Genomic DNA, 27,658 nt, shown 5'->3' with positions numbered 1-27,658 from the left:
TGCCATGTCAGTGTCGCTAACCTGTGAGGATGTAGTGTCGTAGCTGACAGCGAAAACGTGTCACTTGATAAGAGACATTTAAAAATACTAAATCACTTAGTTTCAAGTCCCACCTTTCAGATGGTTGTTATGGTTGGTAATTGATTGCTAATCAAACTTGCTAGCACTAGCTTAAAACTTAGGACTTCATCTGTTATCTGAATATCGTCACTTTTGCATCTATAAATCCAGCACGATGGCTGCTAACAAGCTAACACTAAAGATTAAAGTTGCTGGTGAGTGTATTTATGTTGTGTCAAAATCATTTGGGTTTATATTTTTCTGTAAACCACAGCACATCAGAAGCTGTAAATCGGGGAGCTACATATCTTAGCAGACAGATATCACAAGTCTTAAGATCACGTTATTCTTGTTTTATTTGGGAGCTTTGTCATCACTGGATAGTTTGCAATTCAGGGTTTTTGTACCGAAATTCTTCACTTAGTTTTATACTGTATGTTCCCTTGCGATCATAAAAATGAAAATAAAATACGCTTACATTGTGGTGCAAAAGCTTTATTCATTTAGTGTTTGTTAAATCATCAAGTTTCAAAACAGTAGCACAACTGAGATGATAAAGCTATAAGTTATTATTTAGGTCTAAACATACTATAAATATTTCCTGAGCACTTAATTGCACTTTAACATGTTTCTTTTGGGAAGAATTAAGTGTTCCTGACCGGGCAAAGGCACACAGACCTCGTTAAAAAACAGAAAGCAGGGGGAGGAAGGGAAAGGAAAGGAGACAGTTTAACAAGAGAGACAGGAGACAAGGAAGGCGTGGTGAGAGTATAAATCTGTGCACCAATCACTGAAAATAAGAACTTCAAGAAAGTTTTGCAGATAGTTTTATTTTTCAGGAGTTTTCTGCTTAGGATGCTTTACGAAGTCATACTGTGTCAGTATGTAAAGCATCACACTGTACACATTTCAAGTAATAAGTCATAAAAACAAAGCCTGATTTTAAAGTCTGAGAAGTGCACAAGAGATGGATATGCTAATGCTCTCTGAAATGAAAGCCTGGCTTCGACTACACAATCTTTTACAGCGACAGCTATAATATCAGCTTCTTTAAGGTACTACAGAAGGAAAGTGGTCAAAAAATGTTCTCGGTAAATGACGGCACTTTGTATGTATAGCTGATCCTCGTTTTCCCACATTACTCTGAAGCATGACATACAAAGTGCATACGCAGAAAGAAGAACAAGGAGCAGAACAGAGATTCAAAAGAAAGATCACAGTCACTTTATTCAGCAGCTGGTCAGACAAAGAAAGACATATTACTACTGTAACCACTTATACACATCAGCATTGGATGTTGCGTATATAAAGATAATTCAAAATTCCTGTTTCCAAGTAAGAATGGCAAAAGGCAGGATATAACTATATGTTATTCTTAGGCATCTCAAGCGAGAGATGAGTCACTTCCAGTTTCAATTTGATCCATAAATGAAAATTTAGAATACAACTTGAATTACATGACAACATAGAGAATAGGCAAGGCCATGCACTCATTTTAATGTTTGCATTTCACATAGAAATGCACAGGGGCTGCTTTTTCTCTGTTGGCCCACAACTGGATTCTTTCTAAATGTCAAGTGTCTTCTAACATGTCAGTGAAGTCTAGCCTTCAGAGACCGCACTGTGCTGACTGTGGGGCTCGGTAAACATCTCCATAAGTCTTTAAAAGAGCTGGAAACATTAGCTACCTCCCTGGGACGTTCTAATGATAGGTTGCCGGTCTTCATGTATTTTGGCAGTGAGGGGAGAAATGGATTGTCATGGATGCCAAACAGCATGTCAGTCCTGTTGTCTTGAAATAACTGTAAACCTTACACTTAATGTTCATTGCGTCTCACAAAACAAAAGCCTACAATATTAGAAAGAAAGGTATATCATTTGGTAATGATGTGGACTCCAATAGCATTTCCCTAGTGGAGCCAATGTATTGAAAAAAGTGTATTTTTTTAAGTGCATAGTTGCATGTGTGCACCTCTACATTTGTGTGTATAAATCAGCTCTCACCTCCTCCATCACTACCAGTGGTTTATGGGAGCCCAGCAGGGAGCCACATCAGCCTTCCCCTTTGATGGTGACACACATGATTCATGGCTTTCCGAGACCGTTTGTTTTCATTACGCCTCCTCGTCAGCTCGCTAGCTGTATCGCGGTTTCGTGCAACGCAAGCAAATTCGGGCCAGAACGAGAGGAAAGAACGTCAAGGGGAGAGGTTTTTTTGGCACTGAAAGAAACAAAGGGGCTAGGTTTTGGGATGGACAAGAAACTTAAGGCAGAGTGACGGACGGCCGTGGCTGCTTTTTTTTTTTTTCTTCCAACTTTTGCTAAGGTTCAGAGGTAGTCAGGGATTCCTTAAATGTCAATGTTGGAAAACCAGGAGCTGAAAGCCCACGGAAAAGTCAAAATCCTGACAACTCTTGCAACATTCAGTATGGTGTTCGCAGTTCTTTCTTTCTTTTAAGTCCTCTGCTCTATAGATATTACACAAACCTTTATACACTTTCTACCTCAAGAAAGAAAGAAAGTTAAATAAAAAATGGCTCATTGTATGTAGACCTATGGTGATGATTATGTTACTGATAATAGTGATAATACTGATTTTATTTAAGGTGATAAAATCAGGGGTGATGGCAATGATGATGAAACCAGCTGTCATGCTTCAGTACCTGAGAGAGCTGGTGGGTCAGGGGGCTCCAGCAGAATTAGCTGTGCTGCTATGAAGCGTCAAAGACGATCGAGTCCTTAACCATCAGCTTGATGAAGCGAATGCATGTTGAATGAAAGCTTCCATTGTGATTCATGTAAACAAAATACACATGTTAAAAGAAAAAAAGAGAGAAAACAATCCCTAAATAAGCTAGCAGTCCCTGCTTGAACTCATTGCATTTGCATTCGTGAGCAGTGATAGCTGCTTTGGTAAAAGCAGATAAGTGGAATGACAATAATCCACGGTTACATCTCACAAGTTCATAACCAATCAAACAAATGCTCATGTGAAAGCTTCCTCTCATGAAGTGTTACGCTGTCTTTTCATTGAGGCAACCAGATCGCAACCGAGGTGTCAAGTAGTGTGAATCCACTAGTGAGCAGACACAGTTTGGACATCTCCTCAGCCCCTTTGCATCATACTTTTTAGGCTTTCAGACAAGGCTAGTGACCAGCAGACATGGTTGACCAGGCTCCCTCCATCCTCCAGACAGAGAAAGCATAGCTCAGTCTCTCATGGGCCAGGTAGTTACATCCTGCCAGCTTGGTGTCCATCTCATCACTCTGCAGAACCTGGTACAGAAAGTCAATGTAGCGTGACGCCAACTTAAGTGTCTGGATCTTGCTCAGTTTGTCAGACGGGAGCGTTGGGATTATTTTGCGCAACGAGGAAAAGGCTTCATTCAGAGATCGCGTCCGCTGGCGCTCCCGGATGTTGGCGATGACCCGCTGGCCGTGTGGGTCCTCGAGGCCGCTTGAAAGACCTTCAGGGCTGGGACCGGGCGCAGGAGAAAGGGAAAGCGGGTGATGCTGAGGACTCTTCTTGAGCTTTTTGGGGCCAGTAGGATTGTAGCTCTGAATGTCATCTACTGGCTTGACCTTGCCGTCGTCTGCCGACATGGTGGGTGTAATTGCGGAAATGTGATCCTCCATTTGGGCACCCATCTGCCGCTTACGCCCGGTGATCCCCGCCGTCGCAACCACAACAGGACAGGCGTTAGAAAGTGGTCGTTTGTTGTTCTCCTTGCTGGACACCACCCCTCCCTCAGGATGGTCATTTGAGTGTTCCTCCTCTCGCATGCTTGGCCACGTTCTTCTTCTATCTCCTGTCTTCTTTATTTCACTGTATCCTTCACTCTTATTTTGTCCAGTTTCCTTTAATGTCTCTCTCCACTCCTCCACCCGTAACAGCAGTTTCCCTCCCTTCCGATTGCTGCCGGGAACTCCCTCAGTACAGCCGCGGGTTTCTCTGATCTTCTGCTGGGTTCTTCTTCTTCGCCAACCAACTTTTCACATTGTCATATCCAGACATGCCAAACCAAAACACGTAAGTAATGAGTTCAGTTTTTCTGATCAGCTCTGTCGCGTTACATGTTAAAAATCTCTTCCCATACTCGCTGAGAGAACGCTGCATCAGCAAAGCTAGAACGTTCTCATGTCCCACTCCCACTGCAGCATGTGAGACAACAGCAAATCGAATCAGACTTTTTAAAGCGAAGGGAGCATGAAGCTTTCAGCTGCCCACCCATCTGACTCACTGATTGGTCCAAAGGTTTCTTTTTCTGGGGGACAGCTGAGCACAAGACAACAGAAAAAAATGAATTCTGACTGATTGGTCGGATCAAAGGATGAGGCGGAGACAAAGGTGTGCCATACAACCAAGTGAAACGAATCGCTCTGACGTTTCTGGTCCCAGAAGTTGCCCGAGTTTATAGGTTCCAGATTTCCTCTAAAGCAAGCCATTACCATCCCCCGCCTCTCGCAGACCGTTCTCTGTCGTCTCCTCTATAACAGTTCAGCACAGTCAACCATTGCCTTCAATATAATTAAAAACAAAAAAATTCATTAAAAAGAAGCTCCACCAATGTTTGTCTCTGATTATAAAGTTGAGCAAAGTTCAACTTAGATTTTTCTGCCCCTAGGTTGTTTTTTGTGCTTTACAAATAATGAAATGTGGTGATTTTTTAAACACATTCCAAGCAGATGGAGTAATAATTAAAACTTGGAGAAAAGAAAATTCAGCTAGTGTTGCGATTTTGGATGTATGCAATGATTAAAGGTGTGGGATTAACAGGAACTGCTGTATATAATACTTATTAAATTACATGAAATACAATGAAGATGGTAGTCTATTACCACAACACTTGGCCACCAATGAGGCACCATTATTTTCCATATGTAGTAAATGCAAAAATAAATAAATAATGATCTCTTGTATAAAGAGTTGATACATTTCCTTACAATCCTAAAAGAATGAAGACAGAAGGTTCTTGTTTTGGAAACAATACTGTTTTATTTTACTGGCAATGCCTTAGCTGTAGTTACTAAACACAGACCTGGAGGGAGGAAGGAGCTGGCATTCAGTCAGCACTGAGGTCTAATCACAGCATTAAGGAAAGAATGAGTACTGTGAATCAGAGGGAGTACTGTGAATCAGAGGCAGGCCTGTGGGACATTTTGTTACTTTCATCCACTGTGCTTCAGCATGCACTGGTCCAGATCCAACGTGGGCTTTAGCTCTCCAAATTTCTGGGTCAGCCTCCAGTACAGCATGGCCCACAGCCACACCCTGACAAGAGAAGAGTCTATTGTTAGCATTTTGCATTTCATAGGAAAGATGCTTCCCTCTGATGAAAACACCCGGTTCATGATGCATTTCTTTGACACTCGCAGTTAGGACACAGAGCTGGAAATTCTCAAACTCTCCCCACTGAGTTATAAGTCAAGTCCACAGTTAGAAGAGAAACCTCTATTTTCCTGATAATAAATGATGTCATTTCTCTTGTGCACACACCACTGCTCAGCATCAAAGTGCTCTTTTTGCCACAGATTTTTGTTCTAGTGAATAAATACTGCTAAAACAGTTTTTAATCAGAGTATAGGATGAAGTCAATTAAACGTCTGGGGTATTGATATGCTGAGTTAAGTAGCAGAGGGTTTTTTTTTTAAATCTGTTTCTGTTGCTCTGCTGTTAATTAAATTAACGGCAGCTACACTAGAAGGGCAACAATGAGACAATCCCCATCTGCTTTTAAAGTAGAGGCCTTTTTTTTTTTCTCTCCTCGCATTTTCTTTTTTTCCCCCTTCACTTTAGGATCAGAATACCACAGAATACCAAAATTGAAAGATCCACCACTGGTGCCCTGTGGTTTTCACAGATGAGAGGAGGTTCACCCTGAGCACATGTAACAAATGATAAAGGATCTGGAGAAGGTCCACAGCAATGCCCGGGCTCATGCAGCAGGAGTATGCAGACAGTTCCTGGAGGATGAAGGATTGATACCATTGACTGGCCCCCATGCTACCTAAAATTCAACAGAACACCTCTAGGAGATGATGTTTTGGTCCATCTGAAATCCCCAGATCACATCTCACACTATCAAAGCCCTGATCCAGATCTGGGGGGAAATCCCCCAGGAGACATCTCATTAGGAGAATGCCCCGATATCAGGCACGCATACAAGCACGTGGGGTCATACAAACTACTGAGTACCAAATATCAGCACAAAGGTGTCTTTGAATTCACCTAGGTTGATCATTTTCACTTCCATCAAACGGCTTGGTTGTATTAACTTGAAAAAAGAAAGCAACTGGACAAAATAAAACAAAATAATTATTACTAACTAACAAAAAAACATCTGAGCAGAAACGTCATGGACATTGTCCAGCTGCAGTGAGAGAAAGACACGTCTCCGTATTACTATCTAGTTGCAGTTGTATCAGATTGCAGACATTGTCAAACCCAGTCCACCTTTTCCACAGTGGATTTAAAAAAAAAACAAACAATTTATAACAAATTAGTCTACAATTCATCTTTGTGATGCACAATATAAGTTATTTGTCCTGGTAGGCTCAAATAAATAAGGCTACCAGCCATTATGAAGACATGATCTGAATCCTTTGATATGATTTAAAATTAAATACATATAAATCATTTAAATGACTTAATTTAAATGACTCTGTTAAGACTATCCTCCTCAGTCATAGCCTCTTCATGCTTGTCAAGATCATCAGTGTAGGATGGACATATCTGCTGCTCTGTAGCTACAAGAATATTATTCAGTATTACACAGATCATACAGAAATTAAAGCAACTGTAAATATAAAAAAGTTGATGATGTGGTTCTGTGCTGTTTTGGTCTGGTTAGTTAAAGAGAATGTAACAACCACAAAAGTTTCTCTTCTGAATGTATGGTTTTTTAACAAGATTTGCACTCCTGAGTATTTATTTAATGAAGAGCAGCTTGCTGCGTTTAAGGAGCATGATTTAAATCACTATTAGAAGACTCAACTTACAGAAAAAAACATGAACCTGACTGATGAGATTCAAATGCCCATCTGACAAGAACAACTGTTTACCCAGCTTTACACACCCAGGGATGGAGCATTCAAGGCCTGCTTTGTAATTTCCCACTAAATCACAAAAAGCAGTAAGCCAATCTCTGATGGGGAGTTTAGCAATGAGGGCTTGATCGACACTACCTCGCTAATATGTCCTAAGAAAAAAGAAGTCTTCAAAAATGTGCCCGTCTCTGGACAACCTGTAACAAAAGGGATCGATGGCACAGCCAGAAACACAGAGCTTCAATTGCAATACCGACAATTAATCAACTTTGCAGTTGAGATAACACCAGAGAATGGTCTGTTACTGGAGTTAAGTACATATCAAAGTTATTATAGTTTTGTATTCTCTTATTAGTTTTTTTTTTTTTACTTTTCTCTTTTTAATTCCATTTTATTTTAGTTAGTTTCCAGAGCAGGTTTGCCCATTTCACTCGAGTTTTTATTGTTTGAAAATGTCTCTTAAGTATTATTGTATTTATGGCAAATGCTTGATGCAAGATTTAGGAAAATCAGTATGAATATTACAGTGTAAACAGAACTTTTTGAACTCACAGTCTTTTCAACATCCAGGTCTACATTACTAAATTAACAATGGCTTTTTATATGTGTAAATAATACAGTTAACATCAACCGAACTTTGCACAAAAACTGACTTTCAAAGCTCAGGTTCAATATCTAGTTAAAGACTAGATTTCGCACACTGAACAAGGAAAAGGTGGAAAACTGTACATGAAGTCATTAAACAGCAAGAAAAATAGCAAAATCACTTTTTTATAAAGTCTTTTAAATTTTGTAAAAATGGGCATTTTGAGGGGGGATGATGGGATGATGATTAAATATACAGCAGGTCATCTGCTAATTGGAAGGTTGGTGGTTAGATCCCTCCCGTTTGTGCAAGATGCTAAAGTCAAGTTGCTCTGGGATGCATCCGAGTATGAATGGGTGTGCATGTTAGATCGAAAGAACAGAGAATGAGACAAGCTTTGAGTCCCCAGATAGAAAAGTGCTCTCTCTCTCTCTATATATATGTTATATATATATATATATATATATATATTATATATATATATATATATGTTATATATATATATATATATATATATATATATATATATATATATATATATATATATATATATACAGCAATGACATTGGAATGTCGTTCGGACTGGAGAAGTGTAGTCGGATGGTAACAAAGAGAGGGAAGGTAGTCAGAACTGAGGGGATTGAACTACCAGAAGGCAACATTGCAGACATAGAGGACAGTTACAAGTACCTGGGGATCCCGCAGGCAAATGGGAACCATGAAGAGGCCGCTAGAAAGGCTGCAACCACCAAGTACCTGCAGAGGGTCAGGCAAGTCCTGAGGAGTCAGCTGAATGGTAAGAACAAGATCCGGGCCATCAACACATACGCCCTGCCCGTGATCAGGTACCCTGCTGGGGTAATAGGCTGGCCAAAGGAGGAGATAGAAGCCACTGACATAAAGACAAGAAAGCTCCTGACCATGCATGGAGGGTTTCACCCCAAGTCCAGCACCCTGAGGCTGTACGCTAAGCGGAAGGAAGGGGGCCGGGGACTGGTTAGTGTCAGCACCACAGTCCAGGATGAGACAAGGAACATCCAAGAATACATTGGGAAGATGGCCCCAACTGACCGAGTGCTCAGTGAATACCTCAGGCAGCAGAAACCCAAGAAAGAGGAGGGAGACGAGGAACCATCATGGAAGGACAGAGCCCTGCACGGTATGTACCACCGGCAGATAGAGGAGGTGGCTGATATCCAGAAATCCTACCAGTGGCTGGACAAAGCTGGACTGAAAGACAGCACAGAGGCACTAATCATGGCAGCACAAGAACAAGCTCTGAGCACAAGATCCATAGAGGCTGGGGTCTATCACACCAGGCAAGACCCCAGGTGCAGGCTGTGTAAAGATGCCCCAGAGACAATCCAGCACATAACAGCAGGGTGCAAGATGCTAGCAGGCAAGGCATACATGGAACGCCATAACCAAGTGGCCGGCATAGTGTACAGGAACATCTGTGCCGAGTATAACCTGGAAGTCCCGAGGTCAAAATGGGAGATGCCCCCAAGGGTGGTGGAGAATGACCGAGCTAAGATCCTGTGGGACTTCCAGATACAGACGGACAAAATGGTGGTGGCTAACCAACCGGACATAGTGGTGGTAGACAAACAGAAGAAGACGGCCGTAGTGATCGATGTAGCGGTTCCGAATGACAGCAATATCAGGAAGAAGGAACACGAGAAGCTGGAGAAATACCAAGGGCTCAGAGAAGAGCTGGAGAGGATGTGGAGGGTGAAGGTAACGGTGGTCCCCGTGGTAATCGGAGCACTAGGTGCAGTGACTCCCAAGCTAGGCGAGTGGCTCCAGCAGATCCCGGGAATAACATCGGAGATCTCTGTCCAGAAGAGCGCAGTCCTGGGAACAGCTAAGATACTGCGCAGGACCCTCAAGCTCCCAGGCCTCTGGTAGAGGACCCGAGCTTGAAGGATAAACCGCCCGCAGGGGCGTGCTGGGTGTTTTATATGTTATTTATATATATATATATATATATATATATATATATAACAAGCTAATCTACAATACGGCAGCAGTGATCAGTGAGATGCTTGGCTACAAGTTGAACAGCCACAAGGGGCAGTACCCTCCATGGAGAAGGAGGCTAGAGGGCAAGATCAAAGTAGCACGGAGGGAGGTTAGCCAACTAACGGAGTTGCAGAAAGGTGCGACAAAGAAGGTGCATAAGAAATACAGCAAGCTGTCCATACCTGAGGCCTTGGAAACTGCCAAGCAAAGACTCATAGCCTTGGCCAGCCGCTTGAGGAGGTACACCAGAGAGATAGAAGGCAGGAGAATAAACCAGCTGTTCTCCACAGAACCAGCAAAGGTGTACTCTCAGTGGCAAGGGAACAATAATAATAAGAGAACAGCACCACCAAGGCTGGAGACAGAGCAATACTGGAAGAGCATATGGGAGAAGGACGCAACCCATAACGGCAATGCTCAGTGGCTAGTGGATCTGAGGGCAGACCACAGCGACCTCCCTGAACAGGGTCCAGTAACCATCACAGTGGCAGATATCCAAGAAAGGGTCTCCAGTATGAAGAGTTGGACAGCACCAGGGCCCGACATGGTTCACGCCTACTGGCTAAAGAAGCTGACTGCACTCCACGAGCGTCTGGCAGCACAAATGAACCAGCTGCTAGTTAACGACAGACACCCGGAATGGCTAACCGAAGGTCGGATGGTCCTGATCCCCAAGGACCCCAAGAAGGGACCGGTCCCCTCCAACTACCAACCAATAACCTGCCTCAGTACTACATGGAAGCTCCTGTCAGGCATCATATCGGCTAAGATGAACAGGCACATGGGTCAATACATGAGCGGGACACAGAAAGGGATTGGCAAGAATACCAGAGGCGCAAAACACCAGCTACTGGTAGACAGAACAATCAGCCGAGACTGCAAGACCAGACTGACCAACCTGTACACTGCCTGGATTGATTACAAGAAGGCCTATGACTCAATGCCCCACAGCTGGATACTGGAATGCTTAGAATTGTACAAGATCAATGGGACCCTAAGAGCCTTCATCAGGAACTCAATGGGGATGTGGCGTACAACACTAGAGGCCAACTCCAAGCCCATAGCACAAGTCACCATCAAGTGCGGGATCTACCAAGGAGATGCTCTCTCCCCACTGCTGTTCTGCATAGGCCTGAACCCCCTCAGTGAGATCATTAACAAGACTGGCTACGGATACCGACTACGGAACGGAGCAGTTGTCAGCCACCTCCTGTACATGGATGACATCAAGCTGTATGCCAAGAGTGAACGAGACATCGATTCACTGATCCATACTACCAGGCTATACAGCAATGACATTGGAATGTCATTCGGACTGGAGAAGTGTAGTCGGATGGTAACAAAGAGAGGGAAGGTAGTCAGAACTGAGGGGATTGAACTACCAGAAGGCAACATTGCAGACATAGAGGACAGGTACAAGTACCTGGGGATCCCGCAGGCGAATGGGAACCATGAAGAGGCCGCTAGAAAAGCTGCAACCACCAAGTACCTGCAGAGGGTCAGGCAAGTCCTGAGGAGTCAGCTGAATGGTAAGAACAAGATCCGGGCCATCAACACGTACGCCCTGCCCGTGATCAGGTACCCTGCTGGGGTAATAGGCTGGCCAAAGGAGGAAATAGAAGCCACTGACATAAAGACAAGAAAGCTCCTTACCATGCATGGAGGGTTTCACCCCAAGTCCAGCACCCTGAGGCTGTACGCTAAGCGCAAGGAAGGGGGCCGGGGACTGGTGAGTGTCAGCACCACAGTCCAGGATGAGACAACGAACATCCAAGAATACATTGGGAAGATGGCCCCAACTGACCGAGTGCTCAGTGAATACCTCAGGCAGCAGAAACCCAAGAAAGAGGAGGGAGACGAGGAACCATCATGGAAGGACAGGCCCCTGCACGGTATGTACCACCGGCAGACAGAGGAGGTGGCTGATATCCAGAAATCCTACCAGTGGCTGGACAAAGCTGGACTGAAAGACAGCACAGAGGCACTAATCATGGCAGCACAAGAACAAGCTCTGAGCACAAGATCCATAGAGGCTGGGGTCTATCACACTAGGCAAGACCCCAGGTGCAGGCTGTGTAAAGATGCCCCAGAGACAATCCAGCACATAACAGCAGGGTGCAAGATGCTAGCAGGCAAGGCATACATGGAACGCCATAACCAAGTGGCCGGCATAGTGTACAGGAACATCTGTGCCGAGTATAATCTGGAAGTCCCGAGGTCAAAATGGGAGATGCCCCCAAGGGTGGTGGAGAATGACCGAGCTAAGATCCTGTGGGACTTCCAGATATAGACGGACAAAATGGTGGTGGCTAACCAACCGGACATAGTGGTGGTAGACAAACAGAAGAAGACGGCCGTAGTGATCGATGTAGCGGTTCCGAATGACAGCAATATCAGGAAGAAGGAACACGAGAAGCTGGAGAAATACCAAGGGCTCAGAGAAGAGCTGGAGAGGATGTGGAGGGTGAAGGTAACGGTGGTCCCCGTGGTAATCGGAGCACTAGGTGCGGTGACTCCCAAGCTAGGCGAGTGGCTCCAGCAGATCCCGGGAATAACATCGGAGATCTCTGTCCAGAAGAGCGCAGTCCTGGGAACAGCTAAGATACTGCGCAGGACCCTCAAGCTCCCAGGCCTCTGGTAGAGGACCCGAGCTTGAAGGATAAACCGCCCGCAGGGGCGTGCTGGGTGTTACCGGTAGCAGTTTTAGAAAGATATAAAATTAGTATTTAGCAGAATTGAGTTTAGCTTATCGGTGTGCCCCTCCACAACAGTCCCAGTTTCCCTTTGGGGTAAATTAAATTCCCACCCCTGCTCTTGACTGAAGGTGGCACTTGGTTTTTCCACTTTATGCAAAGAATGGATCAAATTGCTAAAACTGTCTTCATGAAGCTCTGACTGGGGTTTATCCCAGCTAACAAAAAAAGAAAAAGAAAAAAAGAAAGAAAACCCTTGGCTGTGCTAAACTTGCTTTGCAGTCTGGTGTGGTGACAAGAAATATTTATATCAAAACTTGAATTACCTCCAGCTCTGATACATTGTTATCAAATTTAGCTTCCATAAACACTCGTGTGCACAGATTTCTGCCAAACTGGCTGAACCCTTTTCATCTTCTTCTCTCTAAACATCAGACCATGTGTCCCGTGTGTGGGCGCTGAGACACCTGTAATGGATCACAACAATTTACATATCACAGCTCACTTCAAGCTGCTCCTTGCTGTCTAAAAATAAATAACTCCAAGCTATGGTGGTGATGGAAATTAATATCAGGCCTAAATATAAACATATAAATTGGGGCAGGGTATAGGGGAGAGGCAGATCATGCGTGCACGGGGAGGCCTCCCAGATCCTGTGTTTAGAAAGAGAAAAACGTGCCGTACCTTGTCCGTCTGAGCTTCATGCTCAAATGAGGACTTACCATAAATATTTCCGACAACAGAAATGGGAGAATGTTATCAAACGCAAAGGTTGAATGCACACACATGGCACACGCATGTTCAAAATACATGGGTCTTTAATGTGGCATGTACAGTCTTAAAAATAAATAAAGACAAGCTTTAAAATGTTACATGTCACAGCTATGCTTTCCTCCACTGGGACACTTTGACTGTTTATCTAAAAATAACAGTCTTCACAATTCGCACGGCAATAGTAGCCAAGCTCACACGGGAAACATTTTTCTTCTGTTTTCCTCACAGAAATGATCACAAATCTTAAACCCACAGAATCTGTGATCTAAACATTTTAGGGAGTTGTTCTAAATGTTGAACAACCCAGAGGACATTTTAGATTCTTTCAGCTAATTGTTTTGGTTTCACCTCGTCTTCACTCTCACTTTGCTTATCAATTTCCAGCAGCTGAGCATGTTTGGTAAATTCAGCATATACAGTAGTATACCTACCCAGCTCCAAAAAGAGTTAGCATTATACTTTTTAAAAGAGAAAGTGTGCACACAATGTCTCACTTCATGCTTGCTCTTCACCAACCTTTGGTGTCACTTTGTCATCACTCGTGTTGTTGTTATTGTCTTATTTGTTACGATTTAGGGTCTGTGAGCATAAGCAGAGGTTTTTGCTCAGGTAGTAACTGTGACCTCTTTTTCAGAGGCTTCTCTAACATTTAATGGTTGTAAAATATGTCAAACTTTTTGATAAGGGGTTGCACTGAGGATTTTGGACGATGGTGTTTAAGTGTTGTCACTGCCCAGGATTCGTGGACACAGATTCTTGTTCACTTAGCCGCTGTTTACAGTTTAAAAGTCTCCATCAGAACAAACACTTCTAACTGTACTTTGCTCCTCATTGTCTTTGAAAAGCAAGAGCTGATAAAACAGTTAATGCCCTTTTATCTTTAAGTTTGGTATAGTATTCTGTCTTAATCTATTTTGTGTTTTATTTACTATATGGGGAAAAGTCCTGTCAGCCCTGTGCTGAGAGGGCTGTGGTCATCAATCCATCCTGTTCTAATAAAGCCAAATTTCCGGAAGACTTTTAGATGTGTTCAGTTTTATTCATATAGCACCACTGTCAACAAATCTTTTATCAAGGCACGTCATATTGTAAGGTAAAGACCCTACAGTGTTAATCTAGGACAAATGTTCACTCTGATTCATTGATGAAGCGAATGCAAGTCAGTAATCAAAGGAGAGTTTTTAGCCATAACTAACTACATATGTATAGTATATCATGAGTGGACAGACATGGATGTAAAGCACACCTTAACTGTTTGGCTGAGCCAAAACAAGCACAGCAGTGGTCTGGATATTGTTAAATGTGCAAATATTGTTTCACTTTTTTGTATGTCAGGTGTCATGTTTGAAGAAAGCACTTTGAAGCCACTTGAATGTATATGAACACATTTACATGAGCACAAACTGACAAAAAGGTTATGCTGTCATTATGTTTTAGTATAGTTTATGAGTTGCGGACAATAAAAGAATATTAAAAATCAAATGTATCAATGCTCTTGTGTACTACTTGTGCACAGATAATTTTAAGTCGTTTTGGGGGCATAAAGTGTAGGAAATACACGTGTAAAAGTTCAGGTATCCCTTTAACAAGGCTTTTTCTATTGCTTGTGCCTTGATGTGGTAGAGATATCTCATTATAATTAAAAAAGAGAAAGCTTTTAATCACTGTAAAATCTGAAATTTCTATAGTTGTGAAATAACAGGAAGATTTCTATCATTTAATCATTTATTTATTACTTTGGTATAATTTAAATAGCTGTGAGGAAGGTCTTTATCAGCAGAGGAAAATGCAAAACTTATAAAACACAGTTAAATGTCCAACATTTGTGTTCTCCCTCACATTTTCCTTTGGGCCGGATTAGTCCTTGCTTGGCCCCTGGGCCTTACACCCCTGCACACACACACCTTTTTTTTTTCTTGCTGTGCACCAACCAACTGATGTTATTTTAGCCAAAGGGACTAGTTTTTATTTGCCACTATTTTTCAACATTTATCTCATTTTCACAATAAAAACTTAAACAGTGAACTTGCAAACTAATCCTATGAAGACTAAGAGGAAAAAAACAAAAAGGTCTTGGCACATGCTATTTTAAGACTTATTTCCTGCCACTAGAGGGAGACAACACTACATATTTGTTACCTTTCTTGATCGCTGTACTGGACTGTATGACAGCCCTCTGTCATATTACACATAATCATTGTTAGGGTGATGGAAGACATGTCCTAACAAGCCAGGTTTAGAGGAGTATTAGGCATTAAAGCAACATACTGTGATAATCTGTTTATTGGAGGCTGGATTTTATTACTCTGTAATGTTCTGTAATGTTCAATAACTGGTATTGTAACTGGTATGTGGCTTCCTGCTGTCATTCTGTTGTGTCATGAATTGATGTGCACAACAGTTCATGTTCAATAACTGGTATTGTATATATTCTATATTACATACAACACTTCGGTGTAAGCAAAACAATTGTCAAAAATTGAAAGTGAGGAGATAAGAGCTAAGATGGTTATCGTTAGCAAGAGTTTGGATGTTTGTTTGTTTTTTTATGTACAAAGGCAAAGTAAGTAAGTAAAAGTAAAGTAAAATCTATTTATATAGCACGCTTCACAGATAAAAATCACAAAGTGATTCACAATACAGAGAATGAAAATGAATAAGAATGAAAATATAAGAAATAACAATGTAAAACAACATAAAAACAACTAATTAGTTGACAACTTGTGTATATAAAAATGTCTTTAGCTGCTTTTTAAAAGAAACAATGGAGTCAGTGCAGTGTAAAAACAGTGGAAGAGAATTCCACAACCGTGGTGCCACTGCCTGAAAGGCCCGATCACCACGAGCTAGCAGACTCTGACCTGATGACCTTAGAGCTCGGGAAGATGAATGAGGTTTCAGCAGGTCAGACATATACTGAGGAGCCTGACCATGTAGGGCCCTAAAGGTTAAAACTAAAATTTATGTAATCAGCAAACAGCTTCATGTAATGTCAGTGTAGGTTCTCAGTCATCCAGGTCACAGTAGTCTAAGAGCATGAAAAAAACAACAACTGGACTCCTCTATGTTTCACCTGGTTCAGAAGGCTTCTTCTCTTCTAAGACCAAATGGTGCAGAGTCCCGTGTATTTAAACGCTAGTGGGGATGGTCACTTAAGAGGGTCTTTAACCCACTATTCAAAGTCTAGTTGCTTTCTTTTCAAAGCTCCTTAGACAACTTCATGTGATCTTCAACTGTACTTATTTGATTATTCTGATTTTTAATTATAATGTGATAAGACATTATTTTACCATTAAAGGCTCTGTCTTTATTTCCACGTGTTGTATTTTGTCCCCATTTATCCTTTGTCAGGCATCCAATAGCTTCACATCAGTGTTTGTAATCATTTTCAAGTAATGGTTTTACCTGTGTAAAATTATTACTTGAAACAGTAAAGAAAGAAAAAAAAAGCCACCTCTTTCCTATTGGTGGAAAAATGTACCATGTTGAGCAATAAAAAAAATGGCAACACGTGAGATTTGGTTGTTTAGGAAGAGGGGAAAGTTTTGGGAGTGATGGCAGCGAGAGAGAGTTTTGAGATGTGAAAGATTTGTGACGTTTAGCGTGGAGCTTATAGTTAGTGTGTTGTGTGTTCGTTGCTTTGTTTTGAGTGTCGGTGAGGGTACTAATGAATGTCACAAAAGCAGATTGCAATGTAAACACTGTCTCCAAATGGAAAACTGGATCCCTGTGGAGTTCTCTTCTGTCTTGTGGCGGACAAACTATTTTTTTATTTTTTTATTTTTTTACAGGCACAAATAATTTGTGTGGCATCTTATTGTGACACTTGATCGTTCTCTCATTTTAGCTATCGTAGTACTTTTTAATGGTTGTCCAAAAAAACCCCACTACATGCACTGGCTGCATTTTTAGATAAATAGTTGTATATAACTTTATTGTTTACAAAGTTTGTGCACAAGTTTTCAAAATTTACAATTTATATTTGCATTTCAAGTTATGAAAATAATTCACTAAACGTGTCTGTGGTACTACTAACTACTACTCGGATTTTTTGTTTTTCTGTGATTTCAGATCAGTTGTGTTAATACACTGCGCAGGTGACCAAAAATTACACAAGCAGCTCATAATTGCATAATTGGGAATGTAATGGCAGAAGCCTGCAGGCCTTGAATATTTTCAACATGCTAATGGGAGTATGTTGAGCACAAAGTAAACAAAAACAACAACAACAACTTCTCTGATCTTATCAATTAAACGGCCTCCTTCGCTGTCACCTCATGATTCGCTGATTGAACAATCACGTTTCTCAGTTGGGTATAAGAAGAGCTGCTTGCAGTCGTAGCTGTGTGTGCAGTTTGGACCTGAGCAGCATCCTGCTGGCACAGCTGGCTGTGGTCCGTATCATCAAAGTCATGGTTAACATATGTTGAATGACAGAGCTGCCACAGTGAAGAGGCATTTTTAGTAATAACATCACCGTCATGCATTTAGGATGTCAAACTGTTTCACAGTTTAAGGTTTTTATAATAAAACCGAGATGCCCTGACGATGATACCAATGGTTGATTTTCATTGTTATACAAGACTTCCACCTGGTGGTGAAAGAGTTTCAATGAGTTCTTTGACTTTTTTGGCTTTTTCTGACGACGCATCTCCCCACACACAGCTTTAATGTCAAATCAGGCTAACAACCTAATTGTTAACCTTAGTATAGAGACGTCTTCATCTCTGTACTAATGTACAGACACAAACTTGTATTGCTGTTGTCTCAATCACAGGAAGAAAGCTGACTATAACTCATTCATTTAAGAAGAACCATTAAGTTTATTCCTACAAGAAAGTTACAGCCGTGTAATCAAATAGGCTTTGATAAGATAAGATAAGATAAGATAAGATAAGATAAGATAAGATAAGAGGTAATCTATCTTCAATGTGGTTTTACATAAATGGGCTTCTTGTTGCACCAATCTCCATAAAGTGAGGCGTCATACTAAGAATAGTTGTCTTGCTCTGATTTGTCCATGTTGTGGCTGCTTTGATCATTGCCAGAGCCCAGGTACAGTTCTCCTCACAAAGTCCCCACATCTTTCACCCAGCACAAACAGCACCTGGCATGTAATGTACAAAAATGTAATGTACAAAAATGTAATGTACAAAAGCAGCAAGCTGTCAAAATTCAATAAAACTTTACCGTTGTATACTCCTGGATGAATTGTAGTATTTACAAAACTCGTATATATCCAAAAGCTGATGAAACAATTTCCCAGCAGCAGCTCTGAGTGAATAAATGACTGTTTACAGACTTAATGTGTCTGTATTTGTCAGTTCATCAATGAAAATATGAATAACGAATTTAAAAATATTCCAGCTGATGACAGGAGCTGACGAGTAGCCTAATTTACACCGACAAGTTGAATCAGCTGACACTTGCACCAAAGATCACAAAAAACTATCAGCTTCATTTATCACAAAGTCCTACTTTGTGATTCTCTGAGACAGTTTGAAAAGCAGCCTCTAAGAAGGCATCCACACAGTGATCTTTCTGTGCTGATAGAAGAAATGTTAGTTTAAAGAGTCTTCACATTACAACCCAAAAAAGAAAATAATAGAACTATTTCTGAATGAAATAAGCCTGTTGTTGGGCAGCATCTTTCATTTTTTGACTACTAAGTAGTGATGTGACGTTCTGTATCGAGGCTTCGAAGCTTGTGTCGAGTAATGGAGGGGGCGTTTCCGCGATGCGCGTATCGAGGCTTGCTTCATTTATGGGAGGAGCTGAAAATGATGACGTCCGAAGCCTCGCTGCCCGGCTGTACCACGTGACTGGTTCATGAAGTGGTTCGAACTTTGCCGCGAGCTATGACAGCGATATAAACCCCTCAGACTTCATTCAAAATGTGGGTGTTTGATGGAGAGTTGCGGTTAGTGAGAGTTTGGAGGTTTAGCGAGAAAGTCAGGAGAGAATGGAGCCAGCTAAGAAGAGGAGGATGTCCTCCGCTGTGTGGGAACATTTTGATCTTATATCTCCCAACAAGGTATGTAAATTTCCACAGAAGATGTATTTTCATAATACTGATGGTGCAATACAATTTATGTTAAGCTGTCTGTACTTTTGTACAAGGTGAAGTGTTTGCTATGTGCCAGGGAGCTGGGATATAACAACAACACCTCATCCATGCTTAGGCACTACAGAGCTTTGCATGAGAATAAGGGGAACACCGATTGTGGAGCAAGACCAGGTGAGCCATCAAATGTCATGATAATATAGCATGCAGTAATGTTACTAAATGATATAACAATATTATACAACTGTAATAAGTTACGTGTGTGATATTTATATTTGTGCTTTGTCTTTATTGTCTTTCCTCAGGAGAACAATCTCAAATAGATGAAGACCTGGTTAGCATGGTGATTGAGGACTCCCAGCCATTTAGCATTGTGGAGGACAAAGGATTCAAAAGATTTGTTAAACCATTAAATCCTAGCTATGTTCTCCCCACTAAAAGGTCATAAAAGCAGTGAAAATTTAGTTTTTACAGAATAAAATGTGAACAGGCAGGACTGAGGCTCAAAGCCTCAGTGTGTAGCTGTCCATACCTCAACGTTACAAAAGCACAACCACTGTCCACACCCCCAACCACACCTCACAGTAAATGATCATTTCCATTTTAAGCATTTCCAAATAATCATTTTCCATACTGCCAGTATAAATATACACAGTATGCTGCCATCACTACAATATACATGTTTTACACACTCCTTTAGTTGTTGACATTTACAGGCTGTGTGCAAAAGGCCACACTCTTCAAATTCATGCCAACTAATATTTTTACGTCCAGTAGATGTCCTACTAGAGCAAATGAAGCTTCAAGAAGCTTTGCACTGGGGTGAACCAATTGGATGAAAAGCTTCAGTGCTTCATGAAGCTTCATCTGCCCATCACTACTACTAAGAGTTTAAAACTAAAGACGACTTGAATAATTTTGACTCACGTAATGAAAAGAGAGGTTTGTTTTACTTACCCTGAAGGCTCTGAGGACTGCTAATGGGTCATCAGCTGTGAGTCTCTGCAGGAGTGCTGGCCAGCAGTGATGAGCCACAGGCAGCAGTTCATTTTCCCTGTCATTCAGCACCTGAACGCACAACTCCAGCACGTCCAGTACCTAAGGACAAAGAAACACAACACACCTAACAATTATCTCTGTTTTGATCCTGATTATATGTGAGCTGAAACTAATTATTGAGGTCTTCATTGAGAGCCCAAACTCCTGAGCAGGCACGACTTCAGCACAGACTTATTTCTGTTTCACTCCTGGACCAGACTGAATGTTTTTCCTTGAGGAGCATTACACCACTGAACAGTCCTCCACACAGTTCTGACAGGATGAATTGTACCAACGCTGGCGGTCCTACCTTCACAAGAATGATTATGTTTGTTATTAGTCCAACAGTTGACTCTACATAAAACTACTGATACAGTACCTTGAGTCGGAGCCTGAGGCTGGGATCAGACAGCAGATGAATGCAGCGCTCCATAACATCCTTAGTGATGCTGAGGTGGGAGGGAAGCTCTGCTTTCACATCAGGACTACCAGTATCTTCAACATCCTCACACTCAAGGGGAAGGACCTCTGCAATGGAGCACATGTACAGTTAGACCGCCAGTTTTGCAGTGAGGTTCAGATTTCTATGACTCTTAATTACAATGATCCATCTCCTCTACACTCTGAATCTAAAATAGGGCTGCCGCAAACGATTATTTTGATAGTCGACTAGTCACCGATTATTTTTGCGATTAGTCGACTAATCAGATCATGCATCCATTGGACGTAAAACGTACAGCTTATTCCACCAGCATGCATCTGCTCTTATATAACTATCTTTAGCTTACAGCTTTAAGTGTTTAAGGTCTGTGCTAACTAAAAATAAAGACAAGATGATAGTTTATTAAATTTTAATGAAATTTGCAGATTGTTTCGGTGAAGTTTAATAAACTCAGCCGTCTGCTCCTTGCTATCTAAAATATAACAGGACACTGGAGTATATTCTCGAGCATCTCACACTTCTGATAATCAGTTGTCTGCTTGACGTTTATTCAGCTGTGTAAAAACTATAACTTTAATCTCAGACAAACTGATTTACTCAGGAATAAATAAAATTATCAAAAAAAGCCAAACAATAACATGTTTAAGTTATCTAAGTGACTTATATATCATGTTTAACCTGAGTAGCGAAAGGGTTTGAAAACGATTTGCAGGAGTCCGGTGTTCTCACAGGCTCTAGGCTGTAGTGATGTGCGGATCAATCCTGAAATATCGATTCCTCCGATACCAGTCATTTATGTTCTAGAATCGATTCTCACATTAAAATATCGATATTTTTTAGTAATTTAGGGTAAATTTGTAGTTTATCATTAACAGCAACACAGTGGAAAGAAACTATAACATTCGGATTGTCTACATTCAAAGGAACTACTTCCTCTTCCGCCTTTCATAGTCATGTGCGAAATACGGCTGTATAAATGTCTCGCAGCCCCTTGGCGCGCGCACTCACAACAATGGCAGAGCGTAATTGTGCGGACGTATTTTACCTCCACAAACAGCTGAGACATGGTTTGCAATACATGTGGCAAAAAAGTGCTCCAACAGTGAGGTGTGGTGGCTATACTTTCCCAACCTTGAGACCTCAGAATTAGGGAGACATTCAAAAGGGCTGTTGGGGGGGTGATAAATACATTTTACAGGGTTTATTTATCGGATAAAATACGTTAAATGTCACCGTTATTATTAGCCGGCCCGGAAACAGCGGGGGTGTCGAAATTCAGAGGCTGCTTCCACCTGAGGACCCGCCCTTCGCGGTCTAAAGAAAGCCGGGTAGTACGTCATGAGTTCCCTCGGTGGAGTGAAACTGCCGTCTGCTCCTTGCTATCTAAAATATAACCGGGCGCTGGCGTAAACTCTCGACCGTCTCACACTTTAATTAGTTTTCTGTTTGATGTTTATTCAGCTGTGTGAAAACCCCGGAGGAACCCTCCCGAGGGATTAATAAAGTTAAATTTAATTTGATCTAATCTAATAACTTTAATCTCAGCCAAACCGATTTACTCACGAACAAATAAAACACTGAAAAAGCCAAACAATAACATTTTTAAGTTATCAAAGTGACTTATATATCATGTTTAACCCGAGTGGTGAAAGATCGTGGGGGTTTGAAGACGATGTGTCGATCGGCTCAGATATTTGAAGTTTACACAGCTACATTCTCACCTGAAAATATGTTAAAAGTTTTGTTTTTGTTTTTTGCGACCCAGAAAGAGAAATAAGAGTAATATTAAAACTAAGTTGCTGCCGCCATTGTTGTAAACTGGAATTGGCTGGGCCGTGCTATGAATTCTGCAATATGGTTTTTCAATGTTGTTGTCCAGGTGGAAATTTGGGAGAATGGTGGCTCCGGGATTCTCCCGGAAAAATCGGGAGGGTTGGCATGTATGGTTGTGGCAACATCACTAACCTTGTCAAACACCTCAGAGTAAATCATATCACAGAATATGAGGCGCGTATGTTGAGACGAACTGAAGAGGAGGAGGGGACAGGTGCTGCTAGGGCGAGACAGACCTCTCTCATGGAGTCCTTTAGTGCTGCAGGCAGGCAAGGTGTTCAAATAGCGCACAACTTCAGTTTTTTTTATTTCTACATGATAATTCTGCATTATTAAGTGATAAGAACAAGTAATCTGATATCCTGTAATCATTATGATGCTATAATTTGAGATACAATAAATAAAATACGTTTTTGTATAAAGTATCGGTATCGGATCAGTATCGTCGATACCACCCTGAATATTACTTGGTATTGGATCGGAAAGGAAATCAGTGGTATCGCACATCACTACTAGGCTGTATCCCAATTCAGGGTCTGCAGCCTTAAAGGCCGCATTTTAAGGCCGATTACGTCACCGCGACGCGACGAAGGCTGTCCCAATTCGAAGGCTGCTCGAAATGCGGCCCTCAAATGCGTCCTTCATTTCCCTGAATTTTAAGGACGTGGCGGTGTAGACTTCGTTGGCCCAACATATCCCAGAATGCATAGCGCGGCGGTGGGTGTGGATAATTTTGCCGAAAAAAACAGCAGATGAGGGGCGCCCGAAGAGTAAACTTTAAGTACTGAATATTATGTCACTTATTTATGTGCAAATGTTTAATAACGAAGAACATTAAAACATTACTGTTGGCCACATGTCGGCAAAGTTATGTGACATTAGTGACGTTTGTACTAACTTGGTTTTAAAGCCTTTACTTTAAAATATACGCCGTTCAATAGCTGAGCTTAATCTTACAGAGAATGATCAAAGCTCATGTAGAAACAAACAAACAAATGAACAAAAGATTTTCTCCTTCATTTCTGTCAAACAAAGCTGTATGAAACGTTTCCAGCTGTTAGTATCATGGTTGCTAGGAAACCTGGGCTAGACCGTCCCATTTCACAAGCCTCGCACTTCCGGCCTTAGCAGTCTTTAAGTACGCGGCCCTTGAGGATCGTTGAGGCTGCGTACTTTGGCTGCAGACCCTGAATTGGGATACAGCCCTAGTGAGCCTTGCCCCCAGTTAGCTATCGAACTAGTGGGTAACAGACGTCTCCGAAAACGTGTGGTGTCTTGATAAACTGAGCAAATATTTGAGGTTTACACAGCTACATTCTCGCCTGAAAATATTTTAATCGTTTATTTTGTGACCCAGAAAGAATAATAAGAGTAATATTAAAACTAACTAGCTGCCGCCATTGTTGTAAACTGAGCTGCGCTGCGCTATGAATTCTGGGCTACAGCTTCTTCTTCTTTGGGGTTTAACGGCAGCTGGCATCCTTGTACATACAGTGCTGCCATCTTCTATTTCAGTCCGTTATTACACTCTTAAATCCTACTACTTATTCCTGCGTCTTTTGTGATGCTTCAAACGAGGCGTCGACTATTAAATCAGTCGTCGACGATTTTGATAGTCGACGTAATCGTGACTAGTCGACTAATCGTGGCAGCCCTAATCTAAAATAATCACCACTACAACATATAGCTTATATTCCACTGGCCCTTAGACAGACCTATTACCTTGGTCTTCAGTGTTATAATCATCCTCTATTCCAATGCCCTCTGTCAGTTCTTTCTGTTTGCGGTAATTCAGCAGGAATTGGTGAATGCTGAGGTCTTCCTGGTCACTGGAGCTCTACCTGGAGCTGGCAGACGTACTGGTACTGCTACAATTGGAAGGAAACCACCTCGCTAAAGGAAAAACAAGACAACAATATCAAAATAGGTTTGATTACAATAAAATAAGTCAGTTAATCAAAATCAGTGTGACACAGACGCTGATTTTTTTTGAGAAGAGCCCATTAGTGACATTTAATTCCATATTTTTACCGTGAGGGCTTGTAAAACTGCAAAAACTGCAAACACCTATAGTGCCGCTGTCTAAATATTATTATGAATATGAATTCTACAAGAGAAAACGACTGAGCATTTAAACCATCACAATGTATTAAATGTTTCCAGAGATACTGATAATTTGATAACGAGCAAAGTTATTTCTCCTCAAAATGCGCCTGACTAAAAGTGGGATCAACCAGTACATATAATATTCATCCTGCTACATTTAGAAAGTGGCAACAACAGTAAACATGAGTAACTTCACCGTGTGTCTATCCGGTCTTTAAGTGATGACGTGATCAATCCTACTTCTGGGCCCAAACTACTCTGCGTTTAATAAGGCTGTTGTGTTTTTAACATGTTTTAATGCTTTGTAACTTGTTCTATTTAATCTCAACAAGCCCCTTACAAAAAGTAAGCGATCACTGTCGGCCTCTCTCAGTTTTCTAGCGCATCTGTGGCTGTGTACCATTCGTGGTGCGTTGGCTCCCTCTACTGGTATGCGCCTCATTCAAATGTCGCCACACATTTAAAATTGCAGGGTGTCTTTACACTGTCATAGCTCCTAGATAGATTTCTTCAGAGACCTGAAAATCGCTGTGATTATTCACCATAGCCTGCTGAGTCTTACAGTGAAAGAACGATGTCAACGTATAGCATCGTTGGTTACTTTAATTATGTTTGGTTTTTTTTAATCAAATCCTCCAAAACAGGACCATTGTGACACAAAACCTCTCACACACTAACACAAACTCTTTATACAGATACAGAGCTTTACATGTATAAATAAGGCAGACAAAAATGCATAAAACACAAGCTATCCACAGACTGTCGGTGGACACCATGTCACTTTATTTTGTTTTTATCTTGTTTCTTTTTGGTGTAGCCTCATTAAACAAAATGTTTATAAAAATGACCACTTTTATTATGAATTATTAGGAAATTAATAATTCATTATTAATTATTTATTATGAACACACCTGCCACCCTCAAGTAGAGGTGGCAGAGAAAGTGTCCGTGTGACTGAGTCCTGTCCCAGCTCTGCTTCAAGGTCTGTCGGTCCAGCTTGTTGAGGGCCTGAGAGCAAAGACGGATATCCTGGACCAGCTCTGACAAACTGTCCAGGTCTTGACTCTCACACACGCACACCTCGCCAAGGTAGCTACACTGCTGTCTGTCAGCCCATTTGCAGCCAGGCTGAGGTGGGTCAGAGAGCACTCGTCCTGCAAAAACACAAAAGTCTTAACCTGATTGCACAATTATATCTTTCGACAATAAATGACATTGCATGATTTTTGCATGCACACCTGTGACAGGACTTTGGCGAGGTGTTCCAGTGCCGGGTAATCAGCAGGCCCTCTGCAGACAGCTGACAGGTCCACGTGTGGGAGGCAGTGGAGGGGCAGTCTTTTTAACACCAGCCTAGGGGATTGAGGGACAGGCACACTGCTTTCAAATGGCCTGTGCCTGAACGTTCAGAAGATGTAAAGTTAGTTGCAGTTTTGCTTATGGGTGGGAGTTCAGTGAAGCTTAAGGCTTCAGTCAGCTGCTTGTTAGAGTCACCTGTGAGCGCGCTGGCTAGCAGCAGTCGATGCTGCTGAAGGAAACGAGCAGTGAGGCCGCAGGCCTGCAGAGACCGCTTGGCTAGCACAGGGCAGCAGGACAGCAGACAGGACAGAGACTCAGACATGCCGTCCCCCAGTGGGTTCATACTGAGGTCCAGCTCCTCCAGGCACTTTGAGTGGAAACGAGCAGAAAAAGCAAATGATCACGAGAGCCAATTCTCTCTGACAGATATCATTGATATGAATCAGGTTAGCTTGTTATTAAGATCTAAGGTAGTTATTAAGACCAGAGGTACTTAAATACAGGTTAGATGGTAAACCTGGAGCTGCCACTATTGGCTAGCTGAGGCCCTTACCGGGAATGCAGGTGCACTCTGTCCCTTTAAAGCATTTACAGCCTTCTCCAGGCCGTCCCCTGTAATGCAGTTGGCAGAAATGTCCAGCAGCTGCAGACGAGGCATGTGAGCGTTGTGGCAATCAGCTCAGGGAGAAGGTCGTCAGACATACGGTTTCCAGAAATTCGCAGCTCCGTGAGGCTGGCCTGAAGTTTTAGGGCACGGAGGAGCGGGCCGAGGGAAGAGGCGGCCAAACCGAGACACTTGGAGTCCTGACACGGAGGAACCCCGGTCCCGAACCTCATAGCCGGGAGACACGCTTGTTCTCATCTACAGGTAGAAAGAGATGGTACTTCATAACAGAATACAAAAATGCACTTGTGTGCGTTTTATAATGCATTTCCTCTGTGTTGCTCACCCACTGCCAGACTTTGACAGGCCTTCTTGTATCGCTCAGGGAGAGGAGGGAGATCCCCACACTCTCAGAAATAGGGGTACCAAAGTGTACCAAAAAGGGTACAAATGCTTGTCGCTGGGGGTGTTCCTTTTTGAAGGACATTTTTGTACCTTATGAAGTTGTACCATCTGAAGTACAATCATGTACTTTCCTAAGACATAAATGTACCTTGAAACTATAGTACAGAAATGTTCCCTTGAAAAGGGTACAGTAGGGTACCTATGAGGGTACCCCCCCAGCGACAACCTATTTCGTACCTAAAGAGACAAAAATGTACCCCCAATATTCCAAAATATTTGGTTATTTAACCATTTATTCTCGATAATAGAATCACATCAAAGCATTTAAACAACCACAGGAATACATCCTTGATTACTTTCGTATATTGCCATAGGACATGTCAAGAAAAATACATTCATTAAAAAAAAAAAAAAAAAAAGTAAACAATCACATAAAGACATTAAACACCTGAACACAATGGAAAATGTGCTTGCAATCACGTCACACAGAATACCTCAAGGACACAAACAGCCTATCATCTACTAAATACGTGTCTAGAGCTTGAAAGTCTAATTCATTTCCTGGATTGAACAGGATCCAGTCATTGTCAACTGAACTTGGTAAGCATGGAAATGACATTCATAAGTGCAAGGAAGTAACAGTTTCCCACACAATACCCAACAAGTATCAACATTCAAAATATAC

The 27,658-nt window shown here is 41.8% G+C and overlaps 1 protein-coding gene and 1 pseudogene across 1 annotated transcript; both read right to left on the bottom strand.

The window, feature by feature from the left end:
* Positions 1-3,207: 3,207 nt before the first annotated feature.
* LOC146610676 (twist-related protein 2-like) lies at positions 3,208-3,843 on the bottom strand. Its single transcript, XM_085344374.1, has one exon. It carries the CDS (start codon positions 3,841-3,843, stop codon positions 3,208-3,210), a length of 636 nt encoding a protein of 211 aa, XP_085200500.1.
* Positions 3,844-5,996: 2,153 nt separating this feature from the next.
* LOC146610674 (tonsoku-like protein) overlaps positions 5,997-27,658 on the bottom strand; it is a 28,509-nt pseudogene continuing 6,847 nt past the window's right edge.

This window comes from Diplotaxodon limnothrissa, linkage group LG20 (genome assembly GCF_057381915.1).
Source record: "Diplotaxodon limnothrissa isolate DT_005_m linkage group LG20, D_limnothrissa_male_GT1.1, whole genome shotgun sequence".
NCBI lineage: Eukaryota > Metazoa > Chordata > Actinopteri > Cichliformes > Cichlidae > Diplotaxodon > Diplotaxodon limnothrissa.
This window is presented reverse-complemented; position numbering and strand designations above follow the sequence as displayed.

Coding starts and splice junctions, on each gene's coding strand:
- LOC146610676 (XM_085344374.1), bottom strand. CDS start 3,843: ATGCGAGAGGAGGAACACTCAAATGACCATCCTGAGGGAGGGGTGGTG.